The sequence below is a fragment of the Penicillium pulvis genome, assembly GCF_028828015.1.
Source record: "Penicillium pulvis strain IBT 33274 chromosome Unknown contig_10_segment0_segment0, whole genome shotgun sequence".
Classification (NCBI taxonomy): domain Eukaryota; kingdom Fungi; phylum Ascomycota; class Eurotiomycetes; order Eurotiales; family Aspergillaceae; genus Penicillium; species Penicillium pulvis.
Genome location: NW_026643071.1, coordinates 1,649,901 through 1,663,488, shown reverse-complemented (window position 1 = coordinate 1,663,488; position 13,588 = coordinate 1,649,901). Strand labels below are relative to the sequence as shown.

General features: G+C 41.5%; 2 protein-coding genes across 2 annotated transcripts; one reads left to right on the top strand and one right to left on the bottom strand.

Moving 5' to 3' along the window:
* Positions 1-295: 295 nt before the first annotated feature.
* N7503_000638 (putative nuclear pore complex subunit Nup133) lies at positions 296-4,492 on the top strand (the record flags this gene model as incomplete). The annotated part of the gene is made up of 3 exons (XM_057060199.1): positions 296-577; positions 682-751; positions 819-4,492. The coding sequence occupies 3 exons, from the start codon at positions 296-298 to the stop codon at positions 4,490-4,492; spliced, it is 4,026 nt and encodes a 1,341-aa protein (XP_056927122.1).
* Positions 4,493-4,767: 275 nt separating this feature from the next.
* Positions 4,768-5,272, bottom strand: N7503_000637 (uncharacterized protein; the record flags this gene model as incomplete). Its single annotated transcript, XM_057060198.1, has 2 exons — positions 4,768-5,020; positions 5,082-5,272. Coding segments are annotated over 2 exons (444 nt in total), but the record flags the coding sequence as incomplete, so codon positions are not given.
* Positions 5,273-13,588: the final 8,316 nt, after the last annotated feature.

Sequence of the window (13,588 nt, the reverse complement as noted above, 5' to 3'; positions counted from 1 at the left end):
TATACTAATCATAGAAACAATATTTGCAGTATCTCGGGACCTTTAAGTAGTGCACCCGGCGGTGCTTTGTACTGTAAGAGACCTATGGTGGGTCGGCCCGATGGAATGAGGAGGAAGGCGGTGTGTAACCAACGCGTTGTAATCTCAGGTTAAGCACACCGCCTTCCTTACAGCGCGGCTCATCTTTTGTTGTTGGTCCTCGCTTTTCCACTTATCAACTTGAGCGCATTCCACTACTCTTCCTTTGGCCTCTGGCCACCTCATTGAAAGTGAACAGGTGCGCAATTATCTCAACATGTTCGTCCCTAAATCAACATCACGAAACCCTCGAAGGCGCCCGCGCACGAGCTCCGACGACTCGGTCAAGCCACCAAAAGCGAAGAGACAACGCTCCGCGTTGCGCCAGGAAGAGAACTCGCCGTCCGGTATTGTGGAACATGAAAGTGGAAGAGAGATAGTTGACTCGGCTACCTCGTTTTCACTCAGTGATCATCCGGATGGCGATTTGCACCTCCCAATCCGAGGCATGAAGCCAACCGAGGAGCCCAACAACGATCTTGAAGGAACAATTGTGTTGGTAAGTCAATGCCCTTGTCTTGATTAACTCTTCGCTTTCAGAGCTTTTTTTGATTCATTCGCATCCATGCGATGATCAGACACTGACCTGTTTCCCCGATCTAGTCGAGCACAGATTACTACACTGTCGATCAACTCCCAGCGTTGCCTGATCAGATTCGGAGCTCCCAGTCAGGTAATCATTGATCTACTAATATAACTGTATCTGAAAAATTCAACTGACTTCTTGAATTACGGTACAGAACCGTTGAAATGCTTTTTTGCAACTGGTCAAGATTATGCACTCGCCTTGACACACTCACACGCAGTTGTATGGCCTTATTCTGTCCCAACTTCAGCGCCATCACCTTCGGAAACATTCTCAGTATCTATCCCTGAATCATGCAGAGAGCCCAGTGGGCCTGTGCCGCTGGGTGTCCTTCTCTCCGCTGCCACAGGGGAGTATCCGGGACTCTTGGTCATTATCCCGTCAACAGGGAAAATAATCTACTGGGAAACGGTATCCGGTGCTGCAACGCTAGGGCTGTCACGGCAGAGACAGAATGGAATTCAAGGGTCTATACCCGGTCTTCTGTCTGGCGAATATGCTTCTGAGATTATGAATTGCGAGCCTTCGGGGATCATTGCAACATTTTCATCTGGGCGTGCCGCTCATATAACTCTCAGAGACTCACAAGGGAAACCTTCTGTCTTCGTGAATTTCTTGAGGAGTGCAACGGGTATTGCAGGAGGAGGATTTCTCGGGGGGATCAAGAGTGTTTTGGGAGGGGGCTACTGGAGAAAAGAGGTTACAGCTGTGCGCGCGGGTGCATCTCGCCAGCGAGGCCAACGTGATGTGATTATCGCCACTTCAGCCGGTCTTGTGGAGATATGGGATACCCATTGGAATCATGGAAATGCTCTGAAGAAGAAATATGATGTCAAAGATGACATTATTTCTGCGCTTCCAGTCCTGTCACAGGATGCTGGAAAGTTGGTGGGGGAGCCTGATCTGAAGGTCATGGACTTTGCATACTCTAACCAACAATCTTCGGATGAGCTGAGCCCCCAGGACTCAGATGAATCATGGCGACTATTTCTGGTGGTAAGCTCCGCACAATGGCTGGAGGCCAAGAAAGTTTTCGTTGTTGAGCTGCACTTGACCGGAAACGAGTCGCAAGTGTTATCCACTCTTGCTGTGGATCTGAACAGCATGCCGGCTCTACGAGATGAATTTAAACCGAGGATATTGGTTTCGAAATCTGAAGCCGTCGCTTTCATATTGATAGGACAATCACTTGTTGTCTTATCGCTGACAAGCGTCATACAGGAGACGCCAAGTGCCCAACTGCTTCTGGACTCAGATGCACTTCCCCTGCCTTTCCAGGATACCATTCACCTCCAATCTGGCACAGACCATGAAATTCTGGGATACGGTGCAGATGACGTCTCAGAAGGGCATGGTCGCGCTTCGTGCGTCATGATGGTTCGAAACTTCGGTATTGTTCGTGTGAATATGGCCCCCCAGTACCCAACAGGCAACCGGGTGGATGAGGGTCAGCTCAGTGCGAAGCACAAACTTGAGCAGGCAATATTCTTTGGAACAATGGCGAAGAATCCATTAGATCTGGTTGGTGACGGTGGGCTAGGCTTTTCTACAGATGAAATTGAACAAGCCTCGCTTGAGATCTGCGGGGACCTTCTTCGATCAGAATCGCGGTTCATCCCTAACACATCAATCTCAACTGACGAAAATTTGCGCCTGAGAGCGAAAGCTCTAGATGATCTTGCGTCATTGTTGGGGCAAAAAGGCAACCCTTTAAGTCGCCCTGCCAGGTGGGAGCTGCTATGGGGAGCAGAGAAGCTTGCTGCCCAAAGAGCCATGTGTGCTCTGGAAAACACCTTCCGGTCCGGAGAAGAGAGCCCCTTTATCAGCCATGTCATCGACTCCATGAACGACAAATTCAAGACACGCCCCGCGAATGCCCAACAGGGCGAAACGACAGATCCCACCCGTCATTGGTTCCTTCGAGACTCTTTCCAGATGGAGCATATTATCCCGTGGATCAAAAATGCAATCAAGCCTCGCCGTGGTAATTCCTCGAAACAGGCGCGGAAATTGTCTGAACAGATCCTCCAAGCTAGCGAGGTGCTTCTTGCAATCATGGAAACAGCGTACAATTTCCGTGATCTACATGCTTCTTCCTATGGGCTTGGCGATGATTTTCTGGAGGACGGTGTCCTCGCTGATGGTTATGAAGATCTTCCCGAGCCCTGGACATCTAGAGCAGTGGGCTATACTGAGACAGGCCATCTACTCGACTGGGAGTTAGACAGCTGTCGCGCTTGGATTCAGCAGAAGACAGCAAGCGCAGATGCTCCTGACGGTCAAACTCTGAAAAAGATTGCCGAAAACAGTGCCCGCCATCTCCGAATCCTTGGTCAAATGCACCGGGAACGAACCCGCTGGCTTACTGCTCAACAGGATCCAAAATTGGCAGACGAAAGTCTATCGATCGAGCAGGCGCACGTGAAGGAACGCAAATGGCAACTTTTCAAGCTGGCCGGGATTGGCCACCTTCAGGATGCCCTCGGTTTGGCGGAGCGGTTTCGGGACATGTCTGCTCTGGTTGAGCTCATCATCGAACTACAAGATCAGGTGAAAAGCCAGCCGAGCCAGGATGTCTCCACTGATACCCCAGCCTCGGCACAGAGTGAGGCGGATGTCGCGCATCGAATCTCGCAGTATTTCGAAAAATTTGGTGACTCGTGGGCGGATGCGTATTTCTCACGGCAAATCTCGATGGGTCACCCGGGAGCGTTGCTCTCGATGCGAAAATACCAACCATCCATAACTCGTTTCCTACGAACCACGCCAGCTTATTCTAAGCTAAGTTGGATCAATGATGTGAACGGTGAGGATGATTACGAAACCGCCGCAGTCTGTCTGGAAAATCTAGCCATCGATAGCGAGAAGCAGTTATGGTGTCATCGCGTTCAAGTCTCCTTAGCGAAGCTCGGCAGATTAGCTTCACTTGAAGATATGCCATCCGGCAATCATGGGTCTGCGTTGCAGGAGGACATCAAACGCCTCGATGATTACAGTGAAGTCGATGAAGTACAGGAACTTCTCCAGGTCCACGTTCAACCGGCTCTGGAAGGTGCAATTGACCAGAAGGCCGAGGCAGAGCTGGCACTAGATTACTTCGGGGGCCACCTGAAGGACGATCGCCCTTCCCTCCACGAAATACTTGGCGAGATTTTCTCTGCCTTAGTGAGCAGGAGAATTGTCGGCGCCGACGGGTTGATTGATATGCTGACTCTGGTGAGCTCTTCTGATCAGCTCTCTGAAGAGGGAGATAGCGAGCTTCGTGGTCGGGAGTTCTATCATGCTCTCCGGGTGCTGGACCACAGTCGCCATGCTCAACGAGATCCATCATATGTTTCGGCATTGCGAAAGCTGATTTGGCGACGGTGCATGATCAAAGATGATTGGAAAGCTCGTGGGAAAGCAGCCGAAGAATCCAATGGAGATTTTAGTAGCGCCGCTAGTTCCACTGCTCTCTATCACACGTTATATTCATGTCTAGCTGGTAAGTCACACTGGCGTCCTGTCACCACTCTCGGCCTAACACTATCTATAGAGCATGCCGAGGCAGGTCCTCAATCCCTGTACAAGCCTCTTTCTCCAGCCGATGTGCTCATGGCGGATTCGGAATCTGACATTCTCGTCTCACGCTTTCGCCCCGAGCAAAGAGCTCGGGTGGTAGTTGACTTGGAGCGAGAGAATGATTTGCTCCAAAATTACATCCAAACAGGGAAGCTAGACTTCTGGTTTCAGAATCTTCTATCCTCTGTTATGAGTCTACCGTCCTCTAGGAGTTTTGCTCCAATTGAGAGTTCTAATCTGGGTGGTCCACAGGCTGTGGACTCCTAAGGCACGGATTATATGGGTTTGAGGTTAACAATGTGAAATGGGCTTAACCCAGTGTGCTGAATGCGTGACCCGTTTGTATTACATACCAATGAACTAAATCTCACTTGCAAGTTTTCTATATTTGTAGTAAATTGGATGCTATTGGGTTTTTGACACTAAGGATGTAGAGGACATGCGCTAAATCCAACTTCAGTGATTATCTCAATCGCCATTCTGGTCTCATCATGTGGCAGGATTTAGGGTGCATGGTTCTCGATAGAGGCTCGAATTTAGCCTTAATATTTGATTCCTCCCTGGTCTGTCTCACTGTCGTTGCTGCTGCTGGTAGACTCTACTTTGGTTGCTGCACTTTCATTCACACCAGTCACATCAGGTGTATCATGGAGCTGCTCCTCAAAAACAGGCTCAGGCTCAACCGTCTCAAATTTCGTTCTAAAATCGGTGAGGCCTTGGGTGCTGCTATTCGAACGACGCCGGGCATTGGTGAAAGTATAACCACAGTCCTGTGATTCATCTCCAGAGCGACCCCTAACAGCGAGATTTTGTTTAGGCACACGTTTCTTATATCAAGAATGTGTTTATCACTCACCAATTACCTTTTCCACCTCCATCCTTCTTAGTCTTGCGTGGATCGGCATCAGTAGGGCCTGACTTTCCAAAATACCGCGGAAGTTGCTCATGGGGTGGAGCCATAATGCCATCGGCTGGGTGGTCCCGATCATTAATTTTGTGAGAACGAGTCACTGAGTGGTCAGTATCAATCAAGAAGAGCCATAGAGCACCTTACTTGTGGGTAGATTGGTATAGCTTGGAGGATAGATGCTCAAGTGAAGAGTAGTGCGACTAAGCAGCGTGATTTAAGCGTGAAAGAGTAGCGTGACTCGTGACCTCATAGGGGAAATGGGGAAATGCGGGGGTTGCACTAGGTCCGGCCCCACTAACCTTAATATGTACGTCAAGATTCCTACGGAATCCACCATTGCATCTCAGAGCAAGGGCAAGAGAACATCCAGATTAAACGATTTTCTTATTCGGAATAATACCCATACCAAAGATGCCACAGAGCATAAAGGCACGCGCCAGAAGGTGAAGAATTCGGCCTACTGTTTGCTTTTGTACGGAGGCTGACCTCAGTTATCTCCAAAATAACAAATTTCGCATATCGTTGACTGAATTTGATTGCTTCGGGAGATCTTGGTAGTCTTGTTTTACTTGTCTTCAAGTTCGCATATTTTGCCGGGCATTAGGGGCTTCTTTCTCGACCTTCTCATGCGAGGATGTGTCAAACTTCGTGAGCAACAGAATTGAGATAGTTTTAGCGTAGCGTCATGCATGCCTTATATTCTTGTGTCAGATATTACACATCTGATCCTGGCTCTTTGACAATCCCGGTGGTTGTTAGAAACAATCGACGAAGGTCATCAGCATGCCTAGACCGCGCAGGATATATTTGGCTAATGTGGTGATGTCCACACCGAGTTCGCTAAAGAAGGCGTGTGGATATTGACGCCCGACACGAAATCACCAGCTCAATCCTAACAAGCCCTTTTTGAGTAGTTGAAGGGCCGTGCCCTGTTTTCTCTGCAATCTGGAATTGCGTCAATCCACGCGCATCTACTCTGGCAGTGTGGACGCTTTAACAACACAGTCATTCCGATGATGACTTCACGAACCGGTCTAGCTAGTCAAAACATGCAAAGAGTGTTCGTCGGCTGAGATATAAGCTGCAGCTTTGTCTTTTTGGAGAAGTAATATCTCGGGGTGGTTTGAGCCTTAGCACGGCGCTGCCCCCTGGTCTGTACTCCTCTCCGGCTGTATTCCGATAAACCACTAAGTGGATTGCGATTATCGTTCAAGTATAACTTTTTTTAGAGTGTTACAACACTTGCAAGTCGGGCTTGGGCATGATTCGCGGATTCAAAGCTCCAGCTCGGCCTTCGTGGAGCGCCGTATTGAGCTGTGAGGCGTGATGGTTGGCAGAACCAAGCTCCCGTCATCTTCAGGGACTGAGGTCCTTTCAACGACGCCTATTGTCTACGTAGCATCCTTCAGATCCCGAGTTGACCTATATCAAAGCCTGTCTAATAGCTCAATGGCGTTTGGACATCAAGATCCACCCGGGGGTCATCTCGACGGAAGGGTCATTTGTAGTGTCGAATATTAGACCCACTAGCCCGAAAGCTTTGCCATTGATTCAGAATTGGATTAATCACATGGATGGTCTATTGATACGTGACGCAGACTTACGATACCATTATCATGGGCTATCCTGTTCATAACGCTTCCCCCATGTAGATGTGTTTCCTTGATCCTTTTTCATAAACTTCTAGCAACATCCTCGGATATGGCGTCCTACTTGCAGGATCCCAGCCAACGGCCGTTTATATATATAAAGAATGACTAGAGTATATAATCATAGTCTTCTAAAATTTTACTTCTTAATATAGACTAAGTCCTATTATATATTAAAATTATAGACCTACTTAGTATATAATACTCTAGAGTAATAGAGACTAATAGTTCCCATAGAGTATTTAGCTATACTTACCGCCTATACTATATATAGCCTTTTACCTACTATAACAAATACTCTATTATACTATAGGATAGTGTTATAGTATATCTATAAGAAGGCCCATAGAAGAGCCTAAGAATAGGCGCATAAGGTATATACTATAGTTCCTATATATAATAGAGCTAGCTAGAGAAAGGTTAATTCAATAGGCTTAGGTAACTGATTAGACAAGCCATATAATAGAAATAGGATCATAAAAGAACACCCCTAGAGTTCTCTAGTGATTATATTATTATCAATGTTACAACATATAGTATACTTATATACTACTTATATTATCACTCTAATCTAATTTAACCCTAGGACATTAGTCCTAATGGATATTTAGTAATAGGCTAAAACTAGCTATATCTGTATGATAGGAAATACTCTATCTTGTTAAAAAGATATTCAAAGGAATATAAATATATAAGGCCCAACCCTTAGTACTTAAGCACTAACTAATCTATTTAGATAGAATAGACCTAATATAATAATAAGATATATTCTAATACCTTAAATAAAAGGATTAGATGTATAAGGATATTTCTTACTATGTCTATATTTAGTTCTTCACTTCTAAGTATATATTATTACTTAGAATCTATAGTTCTAGCTTTATATCTTTTTATACTTAGCATAAATCCCTTACTAAAAGAGATATACTTAGTCTCCTATTCCTTAATATAGATCCTAAGTATAGCTTAACTATTTATTATTATATAGTACTATTTAATAAGAGTCTACCTTATAGACCTAAGTCTATATAAGACCAAATAATAATAATAATATAGTTATAAATAAGACTTAAAGAAAGATAAGCCTTAATATATATATAATTATTATAAGTATTACTTATTATAATTAGTTAGTACTATATAATATATAAATACTCCACCTTATAAGTAATCTATAAATATATCTAGATGAATCAAGTATAGTAAATTAATAAAGAAATTAGAGTTATCTCTTTATTAATCTATCTTTGAAAATAAGCCTAGGGCTGGCTAGCTTAAAGTCTAACTATATAAATATTATAAGAATATATATAACCAAGAGAGTATAGCTATAATAAATATCTTTACTAAATATAGTAGCTTTATAATATACCCTAATAAGATATTTAGGGAGATCAATAAAATCATTAATATTAAGTAAAAACTAGCTATATTATACTAAATTATCTCTATTATAGTATATAATATATAATTCATATAAATAAAAACTTATACTAAGATAGAAGGATTATATTCTCATTTATATAATATTTAGAAGGACTAGAATCCCATATTAGGAATAAACTTATAAAAGTTAATTAAATAATAATATTAAATAATTAATACTTTAATTAATAATAAGAAAAGAAAGAAATTAAGTAATAATAAGAAATCCTAAATTAGGAAACTATTCCTAATTATTATATTATTTATATTATAGCTATAGAGCTTTAAAATAAAATAACTATAGTCTATAACTAATAAAGCTTAATAATAAGACTCTTTAAAGAAAAATAGAAAAGATATAAAAATAATAATCTATATTTTAAATATAGAAAATTAGAATACTAGATTAAAGACTACTAAAATAAAGAGTAGCTAATCTAGTAACTTAGATATGTTTAAGAGTTAGAAGACTATAATAGACCCTAATAGCTATATACTATTTAATAGCTATAATAGACTAAGAAATTAGAAGAATTTAAGAACCTAGAATAATAATAGGCTAATAAATAGATAGTAGTAGTAGTAGTAGAATTCATTTGCCCGATCTAGCTTGCCTCTAGTAATAGCCGCTATATAGGGGTGCTACTGGGCCTGCCCAGTAGCGAGGTAATAGTGTACTATACCCGAGATATATTATGTATGGAGGTGAGGTTAGGGCTTACCTACTTTACCCCTAGTTACCCATAATCTAAGAAAATTAAGTATAAAGAACGTTAAAATAAAGGAAAGAACGTTAAAGGAAAGTTAATCTCCACCCTAGTAACACGGCCACTAGCGTCCAGCTCGTTTCTAGCTTATCTAGGAGGCCTGCTATATCTTCTAAACTCCCCACGAGATTGTTGCACCTACTACGCCCATAACTTTATTTTTCCACCCCACATACCTCCGCGGTTTCGCCGCATCTCCCACTTCCACTCCCACTTCCCACTTCTAGTACCCCTCATACTACCATATCCTCTTCTTCTCTTACTCTGCCCTTACTTTCGCCTTACTTCTACCTCTATAACACGCTATCCCCAAATATATAACCCTTTCCCTAGCTAGTCAGCCGCTTCCACGCCATTCTACCTCTTAAGGGAAGAAAGGGGACCTGGCCCTTCTTCCTATAATCCATATTTTATCTACCACTACTATACTACCTATTAGATCATACTAGTTATTCTTACTCTAGTTATTACTACTCTGGTTTAAATCCTATAATATCGGGATTAACCGCGTGAAACTACCTAAGAAGTTAGGTCTTTTCTATAAAGGCGGAGATCGCTAGAACCGCGTTCTTTTCCTACATAAATTAGTCGAACGAGAGCGATATATATATATATGCTTATATAAGCGCTACTTATATATCTCTACGCTTATCTTTAAAAAAGGGGGCACTCTAAGAGTACGTGTCTTAGTTACTAATACCCGAGATCGCACGCGTAGCGAGGCGAGTCTATGACTCTAATTCTCTATAGGTAACGTTTTAATCCGATAATATTAAGCTATATTTAAAGTATAATAGATACTAACGCTTTTCTCTAGCCTTTCTAGTAGTCTAGGACCTTCTTTGTAGGCACTAGAATTAGTTACTTCGTCGCCTATCTAACCTTCTTCTCCTTCTCCTACGCTACCTCCTATGTGATCTTCGCCCGCTCCTAAATACCTCGCCTCGCTACTACGACGAGCTTAATATACTAGTTATATAGGCCTAGAACCTTTGCTTTTATAGCCTACTTCGCGTGCTAATCTATAAGCTCGTTACCTAGAATCCCTTAATAGGCGGGGATCTAGTAGAGCTCGACCTAGATATCTTATTCTATGAGTTTTTAAAGGTTTTTAATAGCTCTATAGAGGTAGACCTAACTAGAAGGTATATATAGGCGGAGAAGCGCTTAGAGAGTGGCTTAGCTATTAGAGAAGATTATAGCGTGCTATACGCGCGCTTATATAATCTCTATCGCTATCTTAATAGCCTAGAGCTCTATGGAGTAGACTATTAAGTCTTACTCTATACCTATCTAGTAGTGGCGGTGCTTATATATAGCTTCTACTACTATAGTAGTACCTACTTTCCCCTTGATTCTACTTCTATCTATATATATTAGTAATTTACCTTAATCTTTACTAATTTCTAAGTGCGTCTTTACCGCTTCGTTATGCTCTAGGATAATTACTTCTAGAGGTGCTTACTATAGTACTTAGATATATACTCGCTAGCTCTCCTATTCGCCCTATAAAGTATCTAGGGGAGCTATTAAGTATCTACCCTTCTACCACGTATATACCTCTATTAGCGACTATCCACTACGTTAACGTTACTATAGCGAGCGCTACTAAAGTATAAGCTATAGAATTCTATATACTAGACCTATATATATCTAAAGAGCTATCTCCGTGGAGATACGCTCTATCTAGATACTAATTAGTAGAAGGTAGAGCTCGATATTTAGTGCTTCTATAGTACTAGTTTTAAACGCTCCGCTAATCAGACACGCTACGCGCTTCTAAATTACTACGAATTTGCTACTAATCACTCGCGCTCTCCCCTTACCTATTATAAGTGGAGAATACCATACTAATATACTATAGAGTATCTATAGTATAACCACTGCTTAATATATCCTCTATATCGCTAGCGTAGACGCTCCCTATATAGATCCTACTAGACTTCGTAGTGCTTATATAGACGTGCTACCTTTTATAACTACTTTTTTATGGTAGTGGAAAAATATAAGCTATAGATCGAGCTAAAAGCTAAGATATCTTACTACTTACTCTAGAAAGATAATATTATAGAGTCCATCTTAACCTTTAATGAGTAGAAAGGACTAGCCTTTATATTTCTATTCTAGTAGTATGAAGTAGATTAAATTATACTTCTTTAGGTTAAAAACAGAGGCGTGGCGGCGTGCCTAGATTACTGATTTCTTATACGCTTTCTCGAGCTTAGGAATAGTCTACTACTCTATCTTACTAGTCGCTATAAAACCCATATCGTCGACCTAGCCTATAGTAAAGAGATCTCCGCTTCTAGTCTAGTAGTCTTTGAGTAGATCTATATTATAGAGAAGATAGAGAATTAGTAAAAGAGGAGATCCTTATAGGATACTAGTTAGTGTAGGAATATACTCTAATATACCCTCTAGTATATAGATACGCGTGCTTCTACTAGTTAGAAATGCTTTGATCTAGGGTATAAGCTACCTGAGACGTTATTTTTAGAGATTATAGAGTAGACGTGCGTATAATATATTATTGTATGCTCTAGATACGTCTAGTATAAGAAGAGAGACTATAGAGCCCCTTCCCCACGCGCTATATATCTAATCTATTATGATTTAAATAGCGTGCTCTATAGAGATACCCTATCTTCTACTAAGATAACCTTTTAGTAGTAATCCATACTCTTCTATAGCGTAAGATATATGTCTTACGATAATAGACTTAAGGAATTTAGTAATTATATTAAGAAGAGTAACTAGTTAGTATAACTTAGCTTCTTAGTAGTCTTGGTCTCTGGCCTTCTATAAAATAATAGTAATAGAGCGTTAGAAGTATAATAGATTATACCTAAGCTATATATACGCGTTAAAGAGCTAGTGGAGCGTGTCCGCTACTATGGGAATTTTGATTAGCTTATACTAGAGAGCGTTCGGGATCGCGTCTTCTCTAGGGGCCTTACCTATAGGAGTAGCTTATATAGCTTCTAGGATCTTATAGGGTATAATCTCTAGAAATTCCACGCTTTCTAGATATATATATCCTTCTATATCTACTATATCTACTTCTAGAGGTTATAGGAAGAAAGCGTGCTGAAAAGCTACTACTTTCTACTCCACGGTCTCTACTACTCCATCATGGGTTTAAAGTATAGGTATAAGCCCGCGTTTGTATATACCGCTATAGTTCCACGCCTACTTTACTAATCTCTATATACTATAGGGGCCCTCTTCTATAACCTTCTACACATACTTCTAGTAGGCCTTACTAAGCGTGCCCTTAATAAGCCAGTTCTTATCGTTCTAGGCCTACTTATAGTGGAGCTTATTAAGTGGATCGTGCGAGCGAGTCTATAAGCGATAGAGGTAGCGTATAGTCTTAACTACTTCTCTATACTCCTAGGTAAAGTTAGAGTTCGACTATATAGAGGGCTTAGCCTATAGTATAGAGGCGTCGATTATAGCTTATATAGTGCGTATAAAGGCCTGGGTTTTAAGCTCTATATATTGCGCGCTGGTGGAAGTCAGGTCTCGTGATATAATATACTTTTCGATAAATTCTATAAGGGTCTTATCGTCTATGGCGCTCCAATTTCGCCATTCTAGGGCCTTATAGAGCGGCGTCTATACGTCGAGAGTCGTCTATATTAGATAGTGGTTAGACTAGTGTTTAATATCGTCTACACGCCTATAGTTAACCAGTCGACTAGCGAGCTCCTCGCTAATCCACGTTAAGTTAATCACTAATTCTATACCTCCACGCTCCCACGTAGGCCTACCGGCCTCCGTAAGCAAGTTAAGCTTATACTAGTCAGCCAGTAGTAAAAGATCCTCCAATTCTACGTCTACTAGCGCTCCTAGGCCACCCTATACTAGGTGGTGGGCGTTAAAGTCTCCCACGATGATATGCTCTACTTCTTTCCGCTTCGAGAGCTCCTAGTGGAGCTTGTCTAGCATGCCTATACCTTATCGATTGTATATATTATGCACGAAGAGATCGCTCCAGTTCCCATCAACGTAGGCCTTCTAGAGCTTCAAGATCTAGTAATCACGGTCCACGAGCGTGTAGGACTACTCGCCCGGGTAGAGGTTCTTGGATACGTAGAAGCACACACTAGGGGGTTTAGACGTGCTTAGATATATAAGCTAGAAGAGCGAGGATATAGGTTAGTGTATGGTGTTCGAGAGGGTGTTCTTCCACGGCTCTTAAACTACAATCACGCTAGCTTCTTACACACGTCGATCCCTAAGAAACGAGGCCATGACTGGTTGCGATTTGTTCACGTTGTATTGTAGAATTTCGAGCTAATAAATAGAGTCTTACTAAAGAATATCTATACTAAAATTATTTTTAATAAAAGTACTATAGATAAAATAATCTATTATTAAGATAGGATTATAAAAAGGCTTTTAAATACTAAAAGATAGACTAAAGTACTAAGCCCTATAAAGAGTAAATTTCTAGATATAGACTAGAAAAATAATAATACTAAAGTTCAGAGTTAAAGTAGACTTAATATAGATACTATAATAATACTAAATCTTAGGATCTAATAATCCAAGCGCTAGGATCTAAGAATAAGATCTTAAGACTAAGAGTATAAGATATTTAAGAATC